Genomic DNA, 25,945 nt, shown 5'->3' on the forward strand with positions numbered 1-25,945 from the left:
TCTCTGACATTTTTCAATAAAGGCTAGTGGGAAATTAAAATATAGTAATAATTCTTGATTTCAACTACAATAAGGGAAAGAGAAGACGGTAGTGTTTTGTGTAATTTTAAAATGTACATAGTAGTGTATGCTTACAAATATCTGGGAAACCTCAGTAGAATTTTTACTGGGGTAATACCTTGTAAGCTGTGTTTTTTTTCTCATTGCAGTATTCCATAGAGGTAAATATTTAGATACTGATGGTGCAACTTAAGAACCAGATGCTTCTTTGCTTTGGGCCACCGTAATTATGTCTCAAGTAGTTATGTATTGGTTATTGTAAAGTTTTGAAACTGAGGATTTTTGAGTATAGTACCAGAGTGATAATAGAAAAAATATGTAGATTAGTATTAAAATTTTCTCTTTTTTGCTATATTGCTTTCCCTATTCTCTCAATTTTGATTTTATTTCAAATGGTGAGAAGATCCGTTTCAGTGTGACATGCAATGTATTTTAAGGGCTTGAGACTGTAAAAAGGGAATTATGAAAATGTTTTCACAGAAATTTATAAGGCCAGGAGAACATCAGATTGCCTTGTTTGATTAAAAAACCAAACCAAACAAAACTAAAAAAAACCCAACAAAACACCAATGAAAACAAAACCAACCAACCCAAACCAACAAAAAATCCCACCAACTACAAAATAAACAAACAAAAAAAGAACAAATGCAAACCTCTCTTGTGTGTTTCTTCCTTTGTAGCACTTTGGAAAACGGTGGGCAGCCATCTGCAGATGGACAGAAGACCGATGGGTCCTTCTGCAAGATATTCTTCGCAAATGGCAGCACTTTGCAGAAGAACAGGTAAGTAGTTTTAGCAGTTATAAATTGGAATATTATTCAAAAGTTAACAATAGGAAAGGCCCGGCTGAAGCCTTTTCATTCTTTTCAATTTTCTTTCAGTGCCTTTTTGATGCATGGCTTACTGAGAAGGAGGATGCTGTGAGCAAAATTCAGACAACTGGTTTTAAAGATCAAAATGAAATGCTGACCAATCTACACAAAATAGCTGTATGTATTTTTTGTTCTCCTATTTTATGATAATCTTTCTTTTTTGTGAGTCTGAGTACAGGTGGCTTTATCCCACTCTCAGATGGTATGTTTTAATGAAGCAGCTGTTTCTTACTTCGGAAATGAATGTTGTTGTCTCACATGGAATAGGTTGCTCCATGGCCTTGCTGGTAAAGGAACCAATTGTGAACTGAAGTAGCATTTATACAAAGACATATGCATATGAGTAAATACTTTTCATACAGAAAATCCTGTTAAACATTCCTTGAAAAAACTGAAGACTGAAAAATTGTGAAATGCAGAAATTAGTAAAACATTCAATTGTACCTCTACTGTATTTCAGGAGTCTAGTTACATACATAAAAGGTACCCTTTCCAAGATGTCCTCTGCCTCACTCTTCAGAAAACACACCCTCCTATGCATCATCCTTATGGGGGGAATGTAGGTCTGACTGGCCTAGAAAGATGCTGTGGCTGTAGAGGTGAAAAACTTGTCACAGCCTAGACTTCTAAATGGTTTTAATGCATTAGGACCTTTGTAAAGAAAATGGTAGGATATGTGCTGGTTTTGTATGTAACAATGAGTGCTTATGCTTCTAGAGGAAAGGAAATATTCAGGCCCACGTTTTTTATTAGAAACGGTAAAATATTGCTGCAAATAGAAACTTCATTTATACTCTTCTGTTTAAACTGAATTATTATTATTTGTTTTGTTGAATGGAGGGGGAAGTGTCCTAGGCATTATTTCAACACTTGGTTTTACAGTTTATGTACTATAATTTTCATGCATGAATAATGTATTAAGTCTTTCTTTATACAGTAGGCTCAACCTTAGATTTTTAAAAGTAGTTTTAGAATTGATGTCACAGAATATTAGAGGTTGGAAGGGACCTCCAAAGATCATAGAGTCCAAGCACCCTGCCAGAGCAGGACCAAAACTAGGGCAGATCACTCAGAAAAACATCCAGACAGGTCTTGAAAGTCTCCAAAGAAGGAGACTCCACAAGCTCTCTGGGGAGCCTGTTCCAGGGCTCTGTGACCCTCACAGTAAAGAAGTTCTTCCTCATGTTGAGGTGGAACTTCCTATGCTCGAGTTTGGATCCATTGCCCCATGTCCTATCACAGGGCACAAGTGAAAAGAGCTTGTCCATGCCTTCTTGATGCCCAGCCCTCATGTATTTATAGACATTAATTAGATGCCCCCCAGTCTTCTCCTCTCTAGACTGAAAAGCCCCAGGTCTCGCAGCCTTTTTTTGTAAGGCAGGTGTTCCAGTCCCTTAATCATCCTCTTAGCCCTCTGTTAAACTCTATCAAGTAGATCCCTGTCCATCTTGAACTGGGAAGCCCAGAACTGAACACAGTATTCCAAGTGAGGTCTCACTAGGGCCAAGTAGAGGGGGAGGAGAACCTCCCTCGATCTGCTGGAGACACTCCTCCTAATGCAACCCTGAGTGCTATTGGCTTTCCTGGCCACAAGGGTACACTGTTGTTCCAGGGATAACTTCTTGTCTTACCAGGACTCCAAGGTCCTTCTCCACAGAGCTGCTTTTTAGCAGATCACCTCCTAACCTGTACTGGTGCATTTTGTTGTTCCTTCCCAGGTGTGGGACTCTGCATTTGCTCTTGTTGAACCTCATTAGGTTCCTCTTTGCCCAGCTACCCAGCCTATCCAAATTTTTCTGAATGGGCACACAGCCTTCAGGTGAATCAGCCAATCCTCCCAGCTTCGTGTCCTTCTCATCCTGCTGTACTGAAAGTAGAAAAGTAGAAAAAATTGAGCTTTTGGTCAATTAAAATACCATGATATTTCTGAAGTTTAAGTAACTGACTGTATTCTGTCATCACAGATACAAATACATAGGACTTTTTCTTAAAAAAATATATCTAAAATTCTTCCAGCTTGATTATTTAATACATAACTACCTTGCAGAATTAGTGGTAAATGTCCCTGTTCATTCATAGAATAACTGAGAAATTAATATTTGGGTTTGTTTGGTTTGGTTTTTTTTCAAAAATTCAAAGCCTAGAGTATGATTGTCAGCATAACTCTAAGACACTGTAGTTGTTATTGCTACTACACCCATTTTTTCTCTCTCTTTCTCTCATGGAATAAGGTTTGGGGTCAGATCATGATGCTTTGTCACTGCTTTAACTTCCTCTTTACAGTATTTCTGTGTTCCAGCATAAGTCCCACCCACTGTTGACAGTCCTTCATGAACTGCTCCAGTGTGCATCCTTCCCATGGGTTGCATTTCTTCATTAATTTCTCCAGCATGGTTCCTTTACATGGATTGCAGTCCTTCAGTAGACTGCTCCAGCATGGGACCCCCTGCAGGGCCACAGGTCCTGCCAGGAGGCCTGCTCCAGCATGGGCTTCTCTCCACAAAGCCACAGCTACTTCCAGGAGCCTGCTCCACTGTAATCTCTCCACAGGGTCACAGCTTTCTTCATTTACATCCACCTTCTCCAATGTGGGGTTCTCCATGGGCTGCAGGGGGACAACCTCTATCACCATGGTCTCCATTGGCAATTCCTACAGCAGCTCCTCTTTCTCCTTCTTTTCTGACCTTCATTTCTGCAGGACTGTTTCAAATTTTTCTTACTCCTCCCTCTTACAGCTGCTGTGCAGCAGCATTTGTTACTCTTTCTTATTGATACCATAACAAATGCACCACTGGAGTCACTGATGGGCTCAGCTTTGGGCAGCAGTGGATCTGTTTTGGTGCCAGCTGGAACTGGTTCTGTCCAACATGAGCACAGCCTCTGGTGTCTTCTCACAAGAAGCCACCCTTGCAGCCGTTCTGCTGCCAAAATCTTGTCATGTAAACTAAGTACAGGTACCTCTCTTTCCCCTTAGCTTTAGTAATTGCTTTTTAATTGTTATTGAAATGAGCGGGTAACATATATTTTTGGTCAGTGTAGCAATTCACCCAGTTCTAACATTGTGTTAAAATTGTTATAAGTAATTTAGATTTCTTCTTGATTTATATACTGTACCCATATCTATTGGTAAGAAATTTTGTTCAGATATAGCAGAGGATTCATTCAGTATTGCATGTGAAAAATTGTCTCCTGTATCATTAACTATCTTTGGGATCTGCTTAGTTTTAAGATCAGAAAAACTGTTAAGCTTTACTGCTTTTTACATATATTTATGCTGACTTTTCTTCCTCCCCCTTTTTCTTTTCCCCTCTCCTCCTGTGCTATTGATGAGTAGTTGCTCTCGTTCTAAAAATATTTCCTTAAAAACAACTGATGTGTTGGGTTGTTTTCCACCTACCATTCGTTCATGGTTACTATAATTTTTCCTGAATTCTTACTAAAGATGATGACAGAGAGCATGGACTAAAATGGAGGATTGGATGCACTAAGAATGTACAACATAAGTGTGCAGATTGAGGTAGAATTTTTCTGGCATTCCTTGCCACAGGCTTGATAGTTGTAAGTCCTGTGTCCAGGTTTTGCAGCCTGTGAAATGAAGGTGGTGTTCCTTTTCTTCATAAGATGTTGTGATCTATTGCAAAGATTCTACATCTATGTATTTGTAGTTGTATTTGAGTTTATTAATATAGAGTTAAATCTTCACTTGCTTAACTTAATGCAAATTTAGTTGCTTATTAGAAAAAATAAATTAAATAATGCACTGTTTTCTACTGGAATAAATCTCTTAGAAGCCAAACAATTACTTTACAGGAAATGTTGCTGATTACAATATTACAATGATCAAAGAAAGTTTTTGGTGATGTTAAAGGAAAATAAAATCAGCTATAATTAAAAACTGGAAAATTAAAAACAAGTAGCAGCACATTACCAATGAATAAGGAACCCACTGCATGGTGTTCAAGTTTTGGAGCTTACAGTATCCAATTGACAGAAGTAATGACTGAGTTATTTGATGATTAATTTCATAAAGCAAATAGTACCATTTATCCTCTTGCAGATTGTTAAATCACATCTTTTCTTGCTAGCTCATTAGTATTTTAGGTCTTTCTTTGTACCATGAGTAAACAAAGCAAGACCATATTATTCATTACTGTAGCACATTGACAGATTTTCAATAAGGTGATGTGAAAACAGAATCATCATTAATTGGCATTGAGAGCACCCTCAGCAAGTTTGCCAATGACACCAAGCTGGGTGAGGTGATCTATTTGCCAGAGGGACGGGATGCCATGCAGAGGGACCTGGACAAGCTGGAGAAGGGGGCCCAGGTGAACCTTATGAGGTTCAACAGGGCCAATTGCAGGGTCCTGCACCGAGTCTGGGGCAACTGGAGATATGAATACAGGCTGCGGGAAGACATGCTAGAGAGCAGCCCGGAAGAAAAAGCCCTGGGGTACTAGTGGATCAAAAGCTGGACATGAGCCACCAATGTGTAATGACAGCCCAGAAGGCCAACCATGTCCTGGGCTACATCAAAAGAAGTGTGGCCAACAGATCAAGAAAGATGGTTTTGCCTCTCTACTCTGCCCTGGTGAGACCTCACCCGGATTAATACGTCCAGCTCTGGAGCCCTCAACACAAGAAGGATGTGAACCTGTTGGAGCTTGTCCAGAGGAGGGTGACAAAAATGATTAGAGGGCTGGAGCACCTCTCCTGTGAAGACAGGCTGAGGGAGTTGGGCTTATTCATCCTGAAAAAGACTCCGAGGGCACCTTATAGCGCTCTTCCAGTACCTGAAAGGGGCCTATAAGAAAGCTGGGGAACACCTGTTCACAAGGGCATGTAAAAAAAGGATACGGGGTAATGGTTTCAAGCTAGAGAAGGGTAGATTTAGGTTTTACATTACAGAATCACAGAATCTTAGGGGTTGGAAGGGACCTCAAAAGATCATCTAGTCCAGGTGATCTAGTCTAGATGACCCTGCCAGGCAGGGTCATCTGGAGTACATCACACAGGAACGCATCCAGGTGGGTTTTGAATGTCTCCAGAGAAGGAGACTCCACAACATCTCTGGACAGCCTGTTCCAGTGCTCTGTCACTCTCACAGTAAAGAAGTTTTTTCTGATATTTACATGGAACCTCCTGTGCTCCAGTTTGCACCCATTGCCCCTTGTCCTATCACTGGACGTCACTGAAAAAAGTTTGGTTCCATCGTCCTGACACTCCCCCTTAAGATAATTTGTAAACAATTATGATGTCGTCCCTCTGTCTCCTCTTCTTCAATCTAAAGAGGCCCAGCTCCCTCAGCCTTTCCTCATAAGGGAGATGTTCCACCCCCTTAATCATCTTTGTGGCTCTGCACTGGACTCTTTCAAGCAGTTCCCTGTTCTTCTTGGACTGAGGAGCCCAGAACTGGACACAATATTCCAGATGTGGCCTCACCAAGGTAGAACTTCTTTAATATGAGGTTGGGTGGATCACTGGAACAGGTTGCCTAGAGAGGTGGTGGAGGCCCCATACCTGGAGACGTTCAAGGTTAGGCTTGATGGGGTCCCAAGCAATCTGTTCGAGTTGGAGATAATAAGTCCTTGCTTATTGTAGGGGGCTTGGACTAGATGACCTTTATAGATCCCTTCCAACCCAATACATTCTGTGATTCTATGATTTTTACATATTAACTGTAGCTATCACAAAAGTATTTTAGGTAGTAGTGAGTAGTACCTTTGACAAATAGAAAATTTTATTATCCATCTCAGTATGGTTTCACTTACTGATTGTGTTCCATGTACCTGGGATTGACTGAGAATTAATTTATGTATTATACAACCATTGTTGACTGTGAAGTCTGGAATTAAAACACTGCTGTTCAGAATTCACTAATCATTTGTCATAGAGTATCACTTTTGATTATTTCAGTTAGTGTATGTGCTTTTTCTTACACTGTAGGTCAAAAAATCAAATATAGTAATTGTTGCAATTTTAAGGTGGAAGATTATTTTACATCTAGTCTGCTCCTTCTGAATCTACTACCATACAGATTCTTAAATATGAAGTGTTTTAGCTGCTGTTTCATAGAGCTGTCAATTTAAATGTTCATTTTAACTTTATCTAACGTCAGTAATTACAATGTTTCAAACCACCTCTGAATTGAAAGAGTACTGTTTACAAAGACTACAAGTCTTTCTTTTACTGAGTTGTAGTTTAGATTACAGTTTTGAATTGTGTGGCTAAAGGAAAGTATATCTAGACAAAATTATGTTATCTCAAGATGTCTTTAATTATCCCTTTCCAAATGTATAGGAAATGCCTTAGGCATTAGATTGCAATCCTCATGGGGAGCCATGGCCATAGTTAGCACAGATTAGGGTGCAGAGAATGAGTGCTTAAGGTATGAAAATCAGTAGTATGAACCAGTAGAGGCATTAAAATAGAAACCCAGGTGAGAACTGGAGCTATGGATGACACTTCAGTCTGTGAACCGCCTACTTCATAGAGACATGTGTGTATAGATCTCGGGAGTTTCAAGACCTCATGGCAGTTTACTGCAATAGAGATGTGAAGACTGAAAGTTTCTCACTTTCTGTTAGCATTTGTGCATTCAGGCTGTATGGCAACTTGCAGATAAACATGGGAGTTTCCAGGCTCGTAGCAGCAGGGCCCTTTCCTTGGCATGCTCAGCAGTGCTCCTGGGGTTCCCAACAGCTCTTCATTCCTTTTGAGACTACTACCATGTAACCAAGGCCTGCTGAGATCCATGGAAGAAAAGAAATTTATGATTCTTCAGTATTACCAGAAGCAAACTAACTTTGAGCTTTTTTTTTTTTTCCTAGTTTGGGGGCAAATAATATTTTCTAGAAAGCTGTTTTTTTCCCAGTGAGTTTTAATATGCAATGTGTGACAAAGTACAACAAATCTTTAAAGAAACATTATTTGAAATGTTGATAACATTAGTGCAGTTTTAATGTTATTAAAGTCACACAGCTGTCAGCTTTTTGATTGATGTTGCCACCTGAGGCATGCTGTGATATCTGGAGTTACTCTACCTGTCATGTTGCATTTCTTTTTGGACTACAATGTGTCCATTCCACTGTCAGCTCTGCCAGCAGTTTTTACAGTAACAACAGCATAGAAGTATAGGAGTTTGTATGAAATACCCTTACCCATTTTTGGTTCTTTATGATACTCTCTTTAGAATTTTTCTTCTGTTGGTTTTGGTTTTTTAGTTTAGTTGTTGTTGTTGTTTTTGTTGTGGGGTTTTTTTCCTGTATGAATTACTGATCTTCCTACTCTGTTTAACAGATCCTAAAAGGAGATCTAGAAATGAAAAGACAAATGATGGGCAAGCTGAAGTCACTCAGCCAAGACCTCCTGGTAGCTGTGAAAAATAAAGCAGTGGCTCAAAAGCTTGAAAGTCGTCTTGAAAATTTTGCCCAGCGTTGGGATAGCCTTGTGCAAAAGGTGGAGAGTAATTCTGAACAGGTTTGTTAAAACCATCATTTTGTCAGGTAGTGACAGTCAAATCCTTTTCCAGTCAAATGCTTGAAGTAGTTTTGGAGCAGTGTGTCATATTGGTTTAATTTTTTTTTTTCCTGTTTGTTGCTTAAGAAATATTTTATTTTTAGGATAGAATTATACAACTTTAACTTTCCAGAATTTTAGTTAGTTAATTTCTGATGTCTCTTTATAGTCTTGATTACTTTCTTGGGTTATTAACTTTGTTTTCAGGGATGATACAATCTGTAATGAAAATACTCTTTCCACTTAATTTATTTTTAACCTATAATAGTTGGTCACTTCAAATGCACTGTTTTTATGGCTGTATCTGTGGAATAACACGAAGTATTAAATTAGTGTAAGAACTGTTTACTAGTTGAAGAGAAATTATTTTATTTCTTTTTAATAATAATAAAAGATTGCAATAGATTACTGTTTTACTTCTGCTTCTGTTGCACTGATATTCAGATTTAAAAGAGAGGCCATAGAAAGAGGAGTTTCTTGCAAAAATGAAGAAATCAATCCATACCTATAGCCAAACTGTCAATGAAAAAAGAAAATATAAAAATAATATATATAATATACTTTGGCCAGCTCCTTTGTTAACTGTAATATATTAAAAAAGAAATTGAGAAGCAAAGAAAGGAATTTTGAAGTTTGACTTTTTTTTTTTTTTTTAATAAGAGAGCATTATTATAACTTTTTTAGTTGCTGATCCTGAGTTAAATCATGACAACCAGATAAGAACAATCAGTGCTCTCCATTTATTTTTCCTATCATCTGTCGGCATCTCTTTCTTACTAGAATTAAACCCACATCAGCTCACTTTTTTCCGTTGCATTATCTCATTAATGTTGAGTTATTTTTGGGCTATCATTGTATGACTGGTGAAATGGAAATGGGCATTAAGAATTTTAATGATAACAGAGCTGAACATTACTGCATGCACCTCGGTCCTCTCCCTAGAGTGCCTCTCATAGTTCTGGTCAGTTTGATTCAATTCCCTTGAGTAGGCTGTACTTTTTTTGTTGCTGTATACTGATGCTTCTACCAACTTGTGTGTGGGTAATTCAATTAAAGCTGCTCTACTTCCTGTAGTGACCTGAATATCTCTTAATAACCTTGCTTCTAATTCATACCTTAAAATTTAGTTTGCTCTATGATATAGTTGCTTGTGTAGCTGCAGTTGGGAAAAATCAGTTTGGGAGAACAGAAGAGAATGAAATGAGGAAAGGGTACAGTTTCATTTAGTAACTGAAGGCAAAAGAAGCTTGTGCTATACAGCACTTAAAGCAGTTGAAAGTTTGATTTAACTCTTGTATGTTTGCTGTAGGAAACCTGTTGTTTCAATGTAGAGGAAAATCCAGAGATTAATTTTTAATTTAGGATGGCTAGGGTCACATAATTTGAAAAAGTTAGTAAGTCACTCCAAAGCGTTACAGAGTTAATTAGGCTGTTATTTGGTCCTAAAAGCAGATACTAGTTTTGAAAATGAAACTCAGATTACAGAAAAGATAGTCTCCTCATGAAGCGAACAATCCTGATGCTGTACATCGATACATCATGGAAAAGCATGGGTGGGAGATGCTTTGGATTCTCATACCAGTGTAACTGTCTTATCATATCAATTGAGTTGATAAGTTTTTCCTCCAAGAAAAATCTACTTTGCTTGGCACAGAGTTGGTATGCTGTTGTGGGCATATTGCTTCAAATTCTGGAGACATTACACATTCAGTGCTTGCTGAAAGACTGCTTCCTAAGGCACTGTTACACAGTTTAGATACGTCCTCTGTGGGATACTGATGGTGTATTTTTTGCCACATATTTCTACCTGGGCAGGGCAGATAATGTTAGTGACATTTATACATTTCTTCATTACAGAGCTCACTGTCACATTTAGACTGCAAGGAAAAAAATGCCTCTCAAAGTTCTAATTATTATCTCTAATCCTGAACTGAGGAAAAGGAGAGTTGGAAGAGACTGACCAATATAATATTTTTCACTAAAATATATCAGAAAATGCACGTTTTATTTACCAAACTTGGATATTTACTTCAAAATTAACTTTATTCCATTTATTACTAAGTCTCATAGTACCTTCATAATGATGTTTTTTCCCCTCCATCTGTGATTAACTTGGTAACAACAAAAATTCATTGGAAAAGACCTCAGTCTCAGTTCAAAACTGATTCTCCAACTAGGCATAGGAAGCAATTTTACATCCCAAAGGAAGAGTGCAGAAAGTAGAATGTGAGTCCTCCCAAATTTAGCTGAATTCATTGCTACTGAGTTTAAGTATCTAATATGAACTCATGGCTAAAGTTTCTGCTGTGAATGAGTGGATGTCAAGGCTAAGGAAGAGAGATACCTTTTAAAAAGCATTTTGTTCTCATCTTGAAAATGTCAGCTTTCCTTTGTTGATGATGCAGTGGAAACAAGGACAAGGACAAATTGCATAGACTACATGTGTAAGTTTTAGAAACTCTAAACCCACCCTTGGTGAGTTCATTATGCTTCACTGAATTGTACTGAAAAGCTTCTCAAACTAAAGAAAACACCATTTCTCATCTGAGCTTTCCCACTCACATGCATACCTTTCTTCAAAGAACAGATGACAGCTTCAAAAGTGAATGTTAAGGACAATTATGAGTTTATCAGGGCTGAGGTCACTTCCAAAGGCAGTAATAAATGATGGCATTAAAGGTAGACTACCGTATAAAAGAGAAATAAAATTACATAAAACTACTGAAGTGCTATACAGACATTGTACCTATGTTTGCCCGTAGAGGATGAAAAGGAAGATTTAAATTTGTTCACTCTGCAAAGAGATGAGTTTTAACATGTTTCTGAGGTTAGCTTGCTAATGTGTAACTGCAGGCAAGCATTGTGTTTTGAAAGCCTTTTAATGTGCAGCCTTGTTACCTTAGCACTTTTCATATTATCTTCTAGTGGGTTAAAGGCCTAGAAGATAGCTCCTCTTCTAAGACTCATATTTGTTTGGGAGGAACTTATAGGGATGAAGAATCAATACTGTCTGTCATGGTTTGACTCAGGATCGGCAATTAAACCAGTGACAGCAATGCTCTCGATCCCCTCCACTCCCCACCCAGGTAGGGAAAGGAGAGAAACAATAAGGCAGAGAGATTTCCTGGATTGAAAACTAAACTAGACTGCTTTAATTAAATACTATTAATAAGAAATTATGTACAATTATATACAAGTATATTCAGTAATGTGCAAAACCCCACTGCCTAGCAACTCCCCTGGCATCTCCTGAGCTGTGAGCAGTTTTGAAATGTCCTGGAGCTGCCGGAGAGAGTGGCAGCGCAGACAGGAGCTGAGGGGAGAGTAATGAGGGTCAGGAATGCACAAGTCTGGGGATCAACAGTAATGGATAGATGGAATTCTCCTCGAATGCTGACCATGGATGGAATAGAAGGGAAGAAGCAGCAGGAAGGAAGTTGACTTCCATGATCTCAGACCTTACAGCAGGCTTACGTAGATATATGGAATGGAACATTTTGGTCAATTTTGCTTTCCATCTAGTCCACTCCTTTGTACAGTGGGGCTACAGATACGACTCTTAGGCTTCCTTAGCATCTGAGGCCACAGATTCAATAAGCAGAGACACCTTGGTGTCTCAGCAGTAACATAAACATTCCAACATTATCAGTCCACTAGCTGGAAAACCTGCTTCTAGTTAATAGAGAGCTGACTGAAGAAAAAAACCCAGAAAACAAAAACCAAAACAAAATGGTAAAAGGAAAATTGGCTTCATCCTGGCTCAAACCAGGACACTGTCATTATTTGGAACATCTTTGAATAATACATGAAACACACCACTTCAGCAATTACATTTAAGAAGTGGATTATGGTTCTTTTTGGCAGGGAAGTGAAAAAAAACTAATTCCTTTTAGAGACTTCCTTGAATTTTTAAGGACATTCCTTTACCCTCTAAATATGTGCACTCTTTAAATGTGAACCAAGTTAATCTTGCAGAGTTACATTGCAGTGTCATCTTTATTGCCTTTTAGTCTTCCCAGTCTCTACTTAGAATTATTATGAACTTCAATTTCACATCTCCATTCTCCTTTCAAAGTATATAGTATATAACCTCCTCACCTATTAATTAAACATGAAAAACATTTAACAATTTTGACATGTAAATCATTACCCCCCCAGCATTGTGACTAGAGTGCTCTGAGCATACAAGTGCACTGCCTCCTTTTGAAACACAGTTCCCAGTCACCAGCTGAAACAATTACTCCTGTATAATAGATAGCATGCTGCAGATGACTCCTACAGTGCCCTAAATGCCCTAGCTGTGGTTTATCCTCTTTTTTTGCTCCTTCTTCACTGTAAACTGTACCCTGGTATTGATTGGCAAATGGAAACATGACAGGATATGACCTCAAGCCTCAGAAATATCATCCTTTCATTGATTTGGGGATAAAACTGAGACTGTACCCAAAATGGCATATAAGGAACAAGCAGTTCTTTGGAGTGTTCTTAGCTACAGAGTCAACCCAGGAAAAAATGGCATCAGGTGTTATCCTCAAATTTCATAGAACCCTAGATCTCAGAAGCTTTAATTTACTTTTCCTTTCCGCCTCAAAATACAATTAAGTAAAAAAAAAATTGAAATTAATGCTGTATAAAGCTTTAATGAAACTATATAGGAGCATTTACTTATTATTGTCATGATTTCTGTAGTTGAAAATATGAAAGTCAATACATCTTGTTAAGGGAACTAAAGCATTGTAGTGATTAAAAAGTCAACTGTGTGCTTTTTGCTTCCAAAAATTTATGTAGTTCATATGTTAGCTAAGTCTCTTCAGTTCACAAACAGTTTACTCCATTTGACAATCCAGAGATTTTATTTTAAAAAAATCTGCTTTGAATCTTAATTTTGTAGTCCTATGGATAGTCCAGATCCTGCTCTAAAACAGGATGGTCATTTCGGATGACAGCTGGTCATTTCTAGAGAGGGAAGCATAGCATTGAGCTGACTGCTTTATGAAAGATTTTGAAAATTACAGTGGTAATGGACTTTCCTGCTCATCACTTTCACTGGCTGACTAGACAAAGTAGGAAGACTTTTTTGTTTTGTTTTGTTTTCTTTGGTTTTTTTGTTTGTTTGTTTGTTTGTTTTGTTTTTAAGACCTTATGACAATTTTGGCAGGAACCTTTTTTTCCCCAGGGTTTTTTTTAGCTTTATTGGTCTTACCCACTGAGTGGAGGCTGGTTATTAACAGTATCCCCCTTTTCTTGTCAGTCTATTGAATATAACAAATAATTGTGTGGAAGGAGTTGTAGTTAATTACCTGGTATGTTTCTTCTCCATTGTATGTAGAAATGCTAATATCTCAATACTCCTATGGAATTTCTGATGCAAAAACTAATAGGTTATTTATGTATGTGTATATAGTTTAATGGAATTTTAGATACTGGCTGTTGCTGAATTGGAAAGTCTTTCTAATTCTTGCACATTGGCAATAAGCAAAGAAGCAGGGCTATGCTGATCCACAGCTTTTTGTGCTCCTGGTATAACTTCTTCCTTTTATTTTCCATTTCACTGACCCTAAACTGTTAAGTGGTCATTGGAGCTGAAACTAGAGCATTTTGACAAATGAGCCATCATCTGACAGAACCAGAAAAAGAACTAACCCATTTCTTCTGAGTTAAGGGACTTAAGAACAGCTGCCCAGTTTTTTAAGTGGGAAGTTTGTAGTTTGGTGTTATATGGGAACAAATATAAATGGGCAGTACATGTACAACTAGTATCTTTCAAACAAATATGAGCAGAAAATCCTTCTCAACTTTCCCTTTTTTTTTTTTTATGCAGCTGAACTGTATGAAGGTTTTGTTTTCATATTACCAGGCAAAGTTAAACGTATTAGGTTGGTAGTGTTTGCAGTGTTACATATTATGTGTATTAGTATATGTCACGACCCCTTAACATTAGTTTTTAGTTATGGAATAATACTGATGCAAATTAATTTGCCTTCTACTGTTTGTTTTCTAACTTAAAATTTCCTGACAGAAAGCTAACTGCCCTTTTGTGCAAGTAGGTTGTGTTGAATTACATTCTAGTTTGAAAATTCTTCTGAGTGGTAAAAATAACAATTGGTAATTTAGTGCTGTTACCCCGCCTCTATTAATTCTCAAGGAATAAATCTTCAGAATGGAGGCAAGGCAACATATAGTAACATTTTATATATTCGCTGTCATTCAATTCCAACATAAAATTGACCATTTAATTATTCAGCATGATTTAGAGGATGCCGTAATCTGTTTGGGATCTTTTCTGATTTTACTGACTTCTGCAAACCTTGTTCCCACAGCGTAAGTCAGATAAAAGATTTGATTTGAGTTGCATATGGTGTTTTGTTGTTTGCTTTTTTTTTTTTTTTTTTTTTTTTCTGAAGGTCAGCCTATGATTAGATGGGAGCAGTTTCTCATTATTGTCTATTGCTACTCCAAGCAGTCTTTACTAAAGTCTTGCAAACAATGTGTGACCTCTGTTTTAATACTTCTCACAGATTTCGCAGGCTGTCAGTACCACTCAGACATCAGTAACACAGACAACCGTAATGGAAACAGTAACTATGGTGACCACAAGAGAACAAATCCTGGTTAAGCATGCTAAAGAGGAGCTCCCACCACCTCCACCTCACAAAAAGAGGCAACTCCTTGTGGATTCAGAAATTAGGAAGAGGTGAGAATCAATAAGAGATGGAGAGGGAATACTGATAGTTTGGATGAGAATACAAAAGTAGAAATTGGACTGCAACAGCTTGCTTAAAATGTTTCTGTTCTCCATTAAGGTACCAGTTGATTATTGTCTTTCTTTACTCAAGGTAAATTGTGGATTTTTTTGTGCTTCTATTCCAACTATTTTGCAGAATATAATGTTAACCATTACATGAACACCACTGTGATAGTAATTATAGTCAGAAGTCCTTTTGTATGGCATTGTGGGGATCTCACTTGAGTGTAGTCTTGAAACTTGAAGGACAAGAAGCATTACTTTCCAGCTTTTTCATTCTTTTAAAATAATTTTTTTATTAGTTAGAATACTAGTAGTGCAGATATTTCTTGATTTCTAAAGGTCAAATTCTTTCTGTGGTTTAGCACTACAAATAACAGCTCTGCAGCTGAGAGGCAGAGTTAATATTTGGTGAAACATGCAGTATCATAGTTTTCAGATTTTTTCTTGTCTAACTCCAAGTGACAAGGGATTTTAGACTAATACTGAACACTTCTTAAAGTCAGAAGAAAAGCTTCTGATGAATCTACGTAGAATTGGCTCAAGATCTAAATTTCTGAGTAAGATGCTAAGCTAGACTTCAACCATTAATTGTAATGCTTGTTTTTGAAATGCTTTTTGATATTCAGATAAACATGAATTCCAGGGTAACAGATTAAAGGACTGAAAGAACTGTGAAGCTTCATTTAGTGTCTCACCTCTACAGAATATTTCTTTGTTTAGTTCAATGTACTTTCAATGACAAGTTATTTTCTTGTAAAATAGTCCTTTTAAGAATAACGAGATAGGCCAATGGGAGAAACCTGACTTCTTTGTTACGGAGTATGTAATTGAAAAAAAAAGCTGTTTAGAGGCATCTTTTTTTATACATAGGGTATGAAGTGTGATTTATCTTACCTCTCTACCACCATTACAAAAGTAAGGTTTCTAAATTTAAGAATGCTCTATATGTGATGTAAGAAGAGGAATTTACATCCTTTGTGTTAAATTGGATAACTGCTCCTCCTATAGAAAGTGCTTAGACTAAATAAGTAACTTCCTTAGGGGTTTTGAGTTATGTTCTCTAAAAGATATTAATTCACCATTTATATTTTGTTAAACTTTTGGGTAATAATCAAGATATGAACCTTGGAACAATCTGTAGTTCTCAATCTTTGCTTAGGATGACTAGAGATAACTGAGTTGTGGTTTCTTACAATTACTTAGAACCAGAGTCCTTTTCATTGCTGCACAGATTAGGTCTTTATTTGGATCTGGTAGGAAAGAAAATTGAGTTCTAGGAGGAAGAAGGGAGTTCATGGTTAATGCTCTTTAATATGATCTAACTAGCTGGGCTATTGCTTTGTCTGAAGGAATTACTAGATTTGTTATAACAATGCAAACATACCATCATATGAAAACTAGTTCTGTATGACTGTTCACTGAGTAAATGAGTGGACCTGGAGTATGGAAAAGTGCAAAGTAAATTATGTCCACAGCTGTGCAGCAGGATGAATGATGGTTATAATATCTGAAGGCAATGCTTTTTCATTTAGAATTTTTTTTTTGGCATTTCTAACTAAACAGCCAAAAAGACTATACCTTTCCTCTCTAGACAGTGATCAACTAAAACGTCTACATGCATTGGTGACTAGGTATGTTTTCCATTAATGCTTTTTTGCCGGCAGAACCTCATGGTTGTATTCCCCAACAATTGGTCAGTTATTTTCTGGGTCTATTGCTGGCTGCAAGATCTTTCAGGGTTTTTTTTGTGTATATTTAGTTGTACCTACACCCAAGAACATAGCAAGCCATAATACTGCATAGCTTTCAGTTTTTCAAATAAACTAAGAGAATGGAGGTTCTCAACCTGTCTTGCCTGCATCATTCTATATTCTATATATGTATGTTTGTGTTCAAAATTTTCCCTGAGTACCAAATGACTAAAAGTTGATGATTCTGTACTGCTGACTTTTTGTTTGACTAAAAGTAACAACAAACAACAAACCCAAAACAGCAAATATTGACTGCTTGCCAGAAGCTTCTGAAGGTGCATAATCAGATTGTGTTGGCAGTAAGACTGTGTTTGTGCAGTCACGCTGCAACACACTGCATGCTCTTGCCTGGTATTTTTGGGAATGGGAGGGAAAGACACATCAGGGGTTAGGGCTTCTTGGAGGTGGTGAATAGTGTTTCCAGGTTTTGTCAGTGTCTTTCTTCTTTCTCAAGCTTTAGTTAGTGTTTTTTGTTATAAAACAAACAGTATGCCTGAAATAAATGCGTCAGGCTCCATTGCCACATGTTTGGAATTTGTGCTCCATATTTTTTTTTCTGTGATCTAGTTGTATTTAAAAGACTAAAAGATATCTTAAAGATCCACTGCACCTACAGTGTGAATAGCATTTCACATTCTTACTTTTCAAGAAGGAAAAAAGAACAGTTTGGCCACTTTGTGAATACTACATTGGTGGACTGCATAAGAAGGAGAAACAATAGCTGGCTAAAATTGAAGCATCAAGCTTCCTAGAATGCTCTTTATTTTTACATTTCCAAGTTCTTTGGAAGGATTAGAAGTATGGGAATCCCCATTTATATTGAAAAAAAAATTGAAAGAATTTGACTTGAAGACCAATAGCATACACAGCAGTGAATGTCAAATTTCCATTGCCCCAATTCATTGTGGCATAACTGCATGGGAAAGAAGCTGTTGATTTTTCTTGCCTTCTAAAGCTACTTTTTACTCTAAGTGGTTGAAAGCAGAGATAAGAAACATACTACTTTTTTTTTTTCCTCCCCATCCCCGGAAATCTAAAACTACTTAAAAATAATGCTTCAAAACATCAGAATAATACAAGCATGTGCCAAGTTCTATTACTCATCATAGGAAAGCTCCTTTTCCCAAAGAACTTAATTTGAAACTGAGAAGGGAAAAATACTTGGAGCAGTATATTAAAGGTGTTGAAAGTATGTATTAGACAGTAGGACTAGAGGTAAATGTAACACAGGTGGAGTTTTAGGATGAAAATAAACTGTAAATGGGAGAAAGAGCTATAGCATTTTAATGGTGTTTACATATACTGGGAAAACCAACTTAATTGTGTAGCATAGAAAAATCTGAATATTAGTCTGTTCACAGTAGTTTTTTAAATAGCAAACAGGTTAGAGCTGCTTAATGTTTAAGCAAATTTGTAATATTAATATTATTGAATTATGTCCAAAGAAACCTTTCTTTGCCATTTAGTAAGTAACTTTAACATGCTTCTATTGTTTCCAATGTTATTTGTCATAACATTGTTATGGATATAATGTTAATCTCCACGTTTGAAAGCAACTTCATGCCCTTTGAAGATAAAGGCATGTTAAAATAGGACAGTTGCTCCATCTAGTGGGTTTTTTCATTTAATGAGTGTTAACATAAGTTGTTTAAAAGAGTAGCCTTCATTTCTTTGAAAATTATTTCATTTGGGACTCTAATGCTTCATTACTTAGAAAAGTTTGGACTTTTGTGGAAAAATACATCAAAGGAAAAACTATAATGACTTATTCAAGGTGGATTTTTAATAGCTGTCATTTCAAATATCCCATTGGTGTTTAGTCAGTTGTAGGAGTCCAACATAAGTGATTATTGTTTAGCATTTTTGCAGCACATTGGGCTCTTTGACCCTTATCCTCTTATTTTAATGCAGCTTTTGCTCTTGTATTGCTATCTAATATACTTAGCAAATCCCAAAAGAGAAAAGCTGTATCTTCAATTTTCCTGGTTGGTTTCAGTGTTGTATTTGTGTAGCAAGCACCAGAGGAAAGAAGAGGTAACTGAGACACAACTGGGTAGATTTATGTTGTTTACAGGAGGAATGATTTATAAACATTTTGAGTGTAAACATTTAGAGGGTAATAAGAGGCTGAGGGCTGTAGACATGGACACTGTATAACTTCTTAGTGCTTATTGGGTTTTAACCCTTTATCCTACAAGTGACAAATATACTGAGAATAAATATTCTTCACATACAGTATCTGGAATTCCCTCCTGTATTATTATGAGTTGTACCATTGGGCACTCACTAAAGGCATGATGATTGGATTTAAAATTGCTTTGCACCTGTAGCCACTGGTGATTTGCTGAATGCAAATGGTGATGATAAATATGTGTGCTTCTAGATATTGCTAGAAGCTAAATAGCTTCTAGATATTGTAATTTGCCTTAGCCATAAGTGATTTGCTTACATATAAGAAATGCAGTGTATCCATCAGAATTTGTGCAAAGCATTCCATGTTACACTTCAGGAATTACTGCTCAGGCTGGGGAAGGTATGTTTCATAAAGATACCTTACCAGTGGCAAGATGGATAGCTGGCTAAAGAAGAATTATTAGGCTTATAAGTGCTTATGAGCTTTCTGAAGGAGATTTACACTTGGGATCAATCTAATGTTTTCTTTAATGCCTTGGTTTACATTACAAAAATGTACCTATCATACTGATGAAACTAAACTGACTAGTACCACAAGTGGAGAGGGAGGTCCAGTATATGATTCAGAAAGGAAATAAAAGTATTTGGGGACTGAACTAAGTATAGGAAGAGAAAAATATTTATTAGGACAAATAACCTGTTAAATTAGGAGATAAGAAAATGCTCTTTATCAACTAACAGCTCATCAGCTACAAATATAGAGGAGAAAGATAGCAGAGAATTAGATCATCACAGAATAATTCTGCCAGTAGGCATTATATACTGCAAAATAGTTCAATGACATGTTCTAGGCAATGAAGAGCTTCAAGCTGAGAAACACCACTGGTGAGCTGGGCATTTCAGATCAGCCATGGAAATGCAGTAATGCAGAAATATGGTCCTTGGATCAGAGTTGCATCATTCCTTGCCAGCTCAACATGTAGGCAAATGGACTTATGTTTGCCCAAGATACACAGGGATGACGTGCCTGGTGTGGTTCTGCTTGGGGAGGAAAGGAAAAAACAAATAAGAAAAGGAAACTGAGAGGCAGTTTCTATCTGTTGAAAGAATTAAGTCCTGAAACCACTATCTAGCCATGGGAGCAGTAACTTAGTAGCGGTTTCAAGATGAAATTAATTCAAATTAGAGAAGAGATACTATGCTGTGATGGCCACATGACAGCAGGGTACTTCACAGCTTGTGTTCCTATATGAACTTGTTCAACATTCAAGTTGTTTGTATAAATACCTGTAATAATGGTGTGTGCTCATTAGTTTGCTGTCATAATCTTATCATGGCAGTATGTCAAAGACAAAAGGCAAAATTATGAGTTTAAAATATACCACTGTCTGTTGCTAGATGATGTTGGCTGTGAGAACCACCATAGACCTTCACAAGACACATTACACAGTTGAAAGATTTATAGTCAGTCAGCCCTTTGATTATTAATTAATATGGCAATTTAAAAAAAAATTTGAAATACAAACAAATTGATATTTGCTGTTACTGAATGGTTTCCAGATGGTATGAGATTAGATGAAGGGCTTGTAGTAGGTCTTGAATATCATATTCTGGGTATTTGGGTGAGAAATTCTATACACAGTAAGAGAAAAACAAAATGTAACTATGGTGTGAAATGCCTTAAAGGTGAGGTTTATCTCCTATCTAATACTGAAAACAAAGGGAAAGTCAGAACAAATAATTGCTTTTGAACAAGTACTTTTGGTGATCTAAGCAAGAGAGCTTTGAATGGGAAATTGAATTGGGCATACGGTTTTAGTATGATCCAGACAATCTATTTGTGGGGGACTTCCGTGAAAATTTGAATTACATTAATTAAAAATGTGAAGATGTTTTTTTAAACATGCTCGAGTAAAAAGACTGTGTTTAACCTCAGCTGAAATGTGCTGGCCTGTAGCTTGAGGGCAGTGAGAGCACTAAAAGATAGTATATCTCTTGTGGAATAGAAAAAGTAAATACTAATTGGAAAACTAAACCATGAGTGTTCCATTAAGAATAAGTCCTCTGCTGCAGATTGAATTTTTAGGTGGGGAGCAAGCTAATGTGCACATTAAAATAGGGGAATTGTTTAGAGTAATTCTCTCAAGTGAATTGGTTTTAGTGTCTTCCATGGGTTTATTTTAACAAATTCTACATTCACTCAGCTTTATTGGGTCAGAAAGGTAATATTGCATTACTTTTTAATGTTAAAAGTATTGTTAGATTTAAGAGATTTAGAGACTATATTGATCCTTTGATAATCTAGAATTAATATAGTTTGTAACTACAGCTGTGCTCAGGAAGGAAAAGTTCAGTCATCACAGTGGAATGATTAAATGCTGTATTCTACTTGTATTTCCTGGTTTTATGCAAACCGAACATAAGAGATTTTATTTTTTTTTTTCCTCAAGGTAATTGAAAGATGTCCTTATGTTAAGAATCTTTATGTGCTGCAAAAAGATACTTTAAATTAACTTTCATATATTTTAATCACATTCTGCCCCCTCTTTATAGCCTTTTTTGGCCGGGATACTTTGTGAAGTTATATTTATCTCCCAAAGAAACTGCAAGTGACAGACCAATCTGTTGTCCGAGATCAGCTCTGTCAAATTACTATCTACTGTGGCTAGTAGTCACCACCATCTGATGAATCTCTGAGTCCAGGGATGTGCTCCTCATTATTTTATTGTACTATCAAAACTTCCCTTCCAGGGAGGATGCAGAGTCAAAGTCTTAGTCCTTTTGTTTAAGAAATGAAGATATGATCAATGGTAAACACTTTGCTCTGTCAGTTTCCTTCCTGTATCAGGCTGTTCTTCAGAAGTTTGGTCTCTGTGGTCTTACTTACCTGCAGCTTGAGAATGGAGCAAAGATCAAAAGTAATACGATTTTGTCTGCAGAAAGGAGTTTGGTACTGAGGGAGTGCTAAACACAACTTCATTGTTATCAGATGTCCCCTCTTCTGTGTTCTTCTCTAGTTTACTGCTGCTTTATGCCAGTGCTGTAAAATATTCTAGTTGCTACAATAGCTGACAGCAGTGAGAGAGCCAGCTTTAGCTATAGGTATAAGTAAGGTGAAAGAAAAGGTCATTACTTTTTTGTTTACCTTGCCTATCTGGCTGCTGACCACATAGACAGTGGTGAATGGAGAGCACGTTGGCAACAGGGAGAGACAACACTTTCCCTAACCCAGGCTGCTAATTTTGGGAGAGTGGTTAATACAGCGTTTACTGAGTTTGAAGAACCAAAGTTGGAGAGGGTGGCAGTGCCATATAGTTGAGAACCTGTATGCTGACCTAATTCCATCTTGTCTTAAAACAAGTTCCCTTGTTTCTCTTTTTGCCTGTGTTGCTGACAAGCCCCAAACCAGATACTTGTTTGAAACAGGATGGTACAGCATTGCTACTACTGTCTTTTTGAAAAAATATGCACTGAATTTGGGGGCTTTCTTGTAGCTCTGCAATCCTCAAGTGCCAAGAGAGTCCTTAGGCAGCTGCTCTCATTTATCTAACCTAATGTATTCCTTACTGTGGATTTTGAGAACTCTGCTTTGTCCTAGAGACTACTTTGGTAGAACTTCACATCACTGATCATGCTTACATTGGGCAGAGGTGTGGCAAACATCACTAAATCTTGATTGTAGATAATTTACATACATAATTATGTTAGTAAAATATATTAATTTGTTTTTATGTTGTAATCTAGTCCAGCTTTAAAATGGGGTGTTCTCTGCTTTAAGATGTGTTGAACAGTCCTAAGTCATATTTGCGAAAACATGCTTTCGTTAGTGTCCTGCTGAAATCAGTGGGATTAGACATGCAGTTAGTGCTTGCAACTTGTTGAATAGACAGTATTCCAGTTTTATGAGGTAATACTGGATTTCATAGTTCTGCTGTCTTGTAGTCTTAAAATTTCATTACATTTATTAGATATGCAGTTATATACAGAACAGAGGATAACATTATATTTCAAGAATAACATTTTAATTTCTTGTAGGATCAGAAATTAAACTGAAGTTGGAAGCTTTTTACTGGCAGTGCAGCTCAATTTCAGGGATTAGGATCTGGTACCAGTACACAGATTCCCTGAACCATTTGGGAATTTTCTTTTGTCTTTCACTTCTGAATTTATAATTCTTTATGAAATTGGGATTTCTGCACCTTTCTTTACTTTACAATAATATTTTTTCTCCTTTAATGAGTGTACAAATAGTATAATTTGGAACTACTCTATCAACATTATTCCTAGAGAGTTTATAATTTGAATATAAAATATTGTGCTGGGATTAACATAGTGTGATTCTTCTTTCATTTGCTTTCATTATTTATTATGTGGTCTTTCACAGCATGGTGTTAAATTAAGTCACAAACATCACAGTGGAGAAGGAAAAAAGGGCGGTGCAAATACTAGATCTAACATGGCATTCTTAATTGTATAGAGTTTTCATTTCTTTGTATGTAGATTTTTGTAGCACTTGATTTAACCTTAAATCCCAGTGGTTCCCAACTGTCAATCAAGTTCTTGTTTACTTGTAGATTTTCAATTGTATGTAAATTATACACCCTATATTTACAAAGCAAATTGAAAGATACACTTGATTCTTTTTTTCTAGATCTTCCTGTTCAATTGTTTCCTTTCTATTCCTGAAAAAGGAAAATCAGTTATAAAATAGGTATAAATATATGAACATATAGTGCAATAAAGAAATGCAGTCAAGCATGCAGTTTATCACAGTTGAGAAAAAAATCTTGGACCTCTTTTTTTAAAAAACTACATTAGATATGAAATAACAGTGTGATTTTTCTGTGCATCCGTGATTTAAATATCTGAATATGGTAACCTTCATTTTGAACTACTACCTTCCAAATAGAAAACAAAAATTAAGATCAGTTGATGAGAGAATCTAAACTGTAAAAAAAAAATCCATACAGTAAAAACTAGTTGAAAAGTGTATGCAGAGAGTTGGAAATCTTCATTTGCTGTTGCTAGTTTTAGCTGTAGGGAAATTATAATCTACTTTTGACTAGTAATTACGTTTTGTGACAAATTTAAGTTCATTGGAAGATTCTTGTGTAATGGTCAGTTTTCCTGCTTGAATATCCTTCATAATATCATCAGCACAAGCTGAGACAGAAATCTTACAGGCATGAAAGCTGCATTTGATGAGCCAGATAGGCCTTACCTCCTTAGCCGAGCCAACAGGACTTCTGATATGCTTTCTTCACTGTGAGACACACTTGTTTCATGTCTTCCAAAAAAAATAAGCTTGCAAAATCAGAATCCTTATTGTGAAAATTGTTGCATCTGTTCAGCTGTCAAATCATGGTCTTAAAAATGAAAAAGTATTTCTGTGTTTCAGAATTTTAGAGTGAATAGTTTTATGAGCTATCTAATGAAATATGGGGGTTTTAAAACTGTCTTTTGCTACGGGGAACTGCTGCTCATTCACTTGTTTAAAGAACCAGTTAAACATGTTTATTGTCAGTGATATTTTCAGAAACTTTGTGGAAATTAAATGTCTACTTGCACTTCTCTGTCTCTTAGGTTTGACTCGGATACAACAGAGCTCCATAGTTGGATGACCCGTTCAGAAGCAGTGCTTCAGAGTCCTGAGTTTGCAATATATCGGAAGGAAGGCAATCTCTCAGATCTCAGAGAAAGAGTCAATGTAGGAGAAAGTACTCATATATATGTCTGTTTGTTAGTACTAGCTTGTCAAAGTGCTTTCAAAGTCCAGGTTTAAATGAGTTCAAATGTAGACTGACAAGCATTGATTTTTCCATATGCGCAAGAGAAATTTAGAAGTGCTCACTATTTCTGTAAATTTCAGATTTTGGCACCAGAATTTTTACACAGGCTGTCTGCATACAGACATCTTTTTTGTTGTTGTTCATACACACTCAAATTTAATTAAGGTATTCTAGATTCTTTAAAGTCTTTGATGAAGTTGAATCAAAGCCTTTAAGTTACTTCTTAAATATACACCACTGTTCTATACTAGCAGCTTAATTTGACATTTTACATACATAAATTGAAGGATGCTAAGAGGGTCATATTTTAGTTCATGCTAAAGAAAATCTATATGTATTTATTTCTACAATGCTATAAAATATATATGAAAATGACCAGTCTCCACTTCCTGAACCAAAAATGGTTCCCTTCTACTTTTGGTTAAGCAAATGATTCTCCACTGTTTAAGCAGTAGTCATGTTTGTGTATGTATTCAACACATTCTGAATTCAGCCCTTAAAAACTAAACTATTACAAAATCTCTTCCATATTTAATTTTTTCACATAGATGCAAAATTTCCTATCTTTTCTGAGTAAGAGAAAGGGGAGTTATTTTTATCACTGGCTCTTAAAATATGGTAGTATATCAAGAAACATCTTTACGTCATACATACTCTTAGAACACAAAACAAATGGAACAACATTACTGTATTGAAGTTAGTTTTGCTGCTGTTTTTCCTTGCTGTCTGCTTATCCATCATAAATCAACTATGATAAGCTTGAGGAACACTGAATTTTGTTACTGTAAATAATATTTTTTTTTTTTTTTTGCTAAAGAACGTGTTTCTTGCAATATTTTTAATTCAATTGCTAATGTTGTCATAATAGTACTGTGCGTATGTATCCACTAGAATGTAATATGCTGAATTTAGTCCATGGCACTCCTTCATGTCATGTGAAATAATTTTTTTGTAAAAATTGCAAAATTAATCAACTATAAGGAGAAGATTTGAAGGGTTCAAATGCTTCCATTCTGGCATAATTGAACTAATCAAATACATAAACAGATGTACAGTTAGTTTTCTGAGTGCTTC

The 25,945-nt window shown here is 36.4% G+C and overlaps 1 protein-coding gene across 5 annotated transcripts in view; it reads left to right on the plus strand.

The window, feature by feature from the left end:
• Nucleotides 1–25,945, plus strand: part of DMD (dystrophin) — a 1,087,789-nt gene that overhangs the window by 359,346 nt on the left and 702,498 nt on the right. For all 5 annotated transcript variants that reach the window (XM_051641663.1, XM_051641654.1, XM_051641680.1 and 2 more), the window contains 5 exons: nt 741–842; nt 942–1,049; nt 8,232–8,411; nt 14,969–15,144; nt 24,666–24,789. In XM_051641663.1, the coding sequence (XP_051497623.1) occupies nt 741–842; nt 942–1,049; nt 8,232–8,411; nt 14,969–15,144; nt 24,666–24,789 (690 nt within the window). The remainder of the gene's footprint in view (nt 1–740; nt 843–941; nt 1,050–8,231; nt 8,412–14,968; nt 15,145–24,665; nt 24,790–25,945) is intronic.

The sequence above is a fragment of the Apus apus genome, chromosome 1 (genome assembly GCF_020740795.1).
Source record: "Apus apus isolate bApuApu2 chromosome 1, bApuApu2.pri.cur, whole genome shotgun sequence".
Classification (NCBI taxonomy): Eukaryota; Metazoa; Chordata; class Aves; order Apodiformes; family Apodidae; genus Apus; species Apus apus.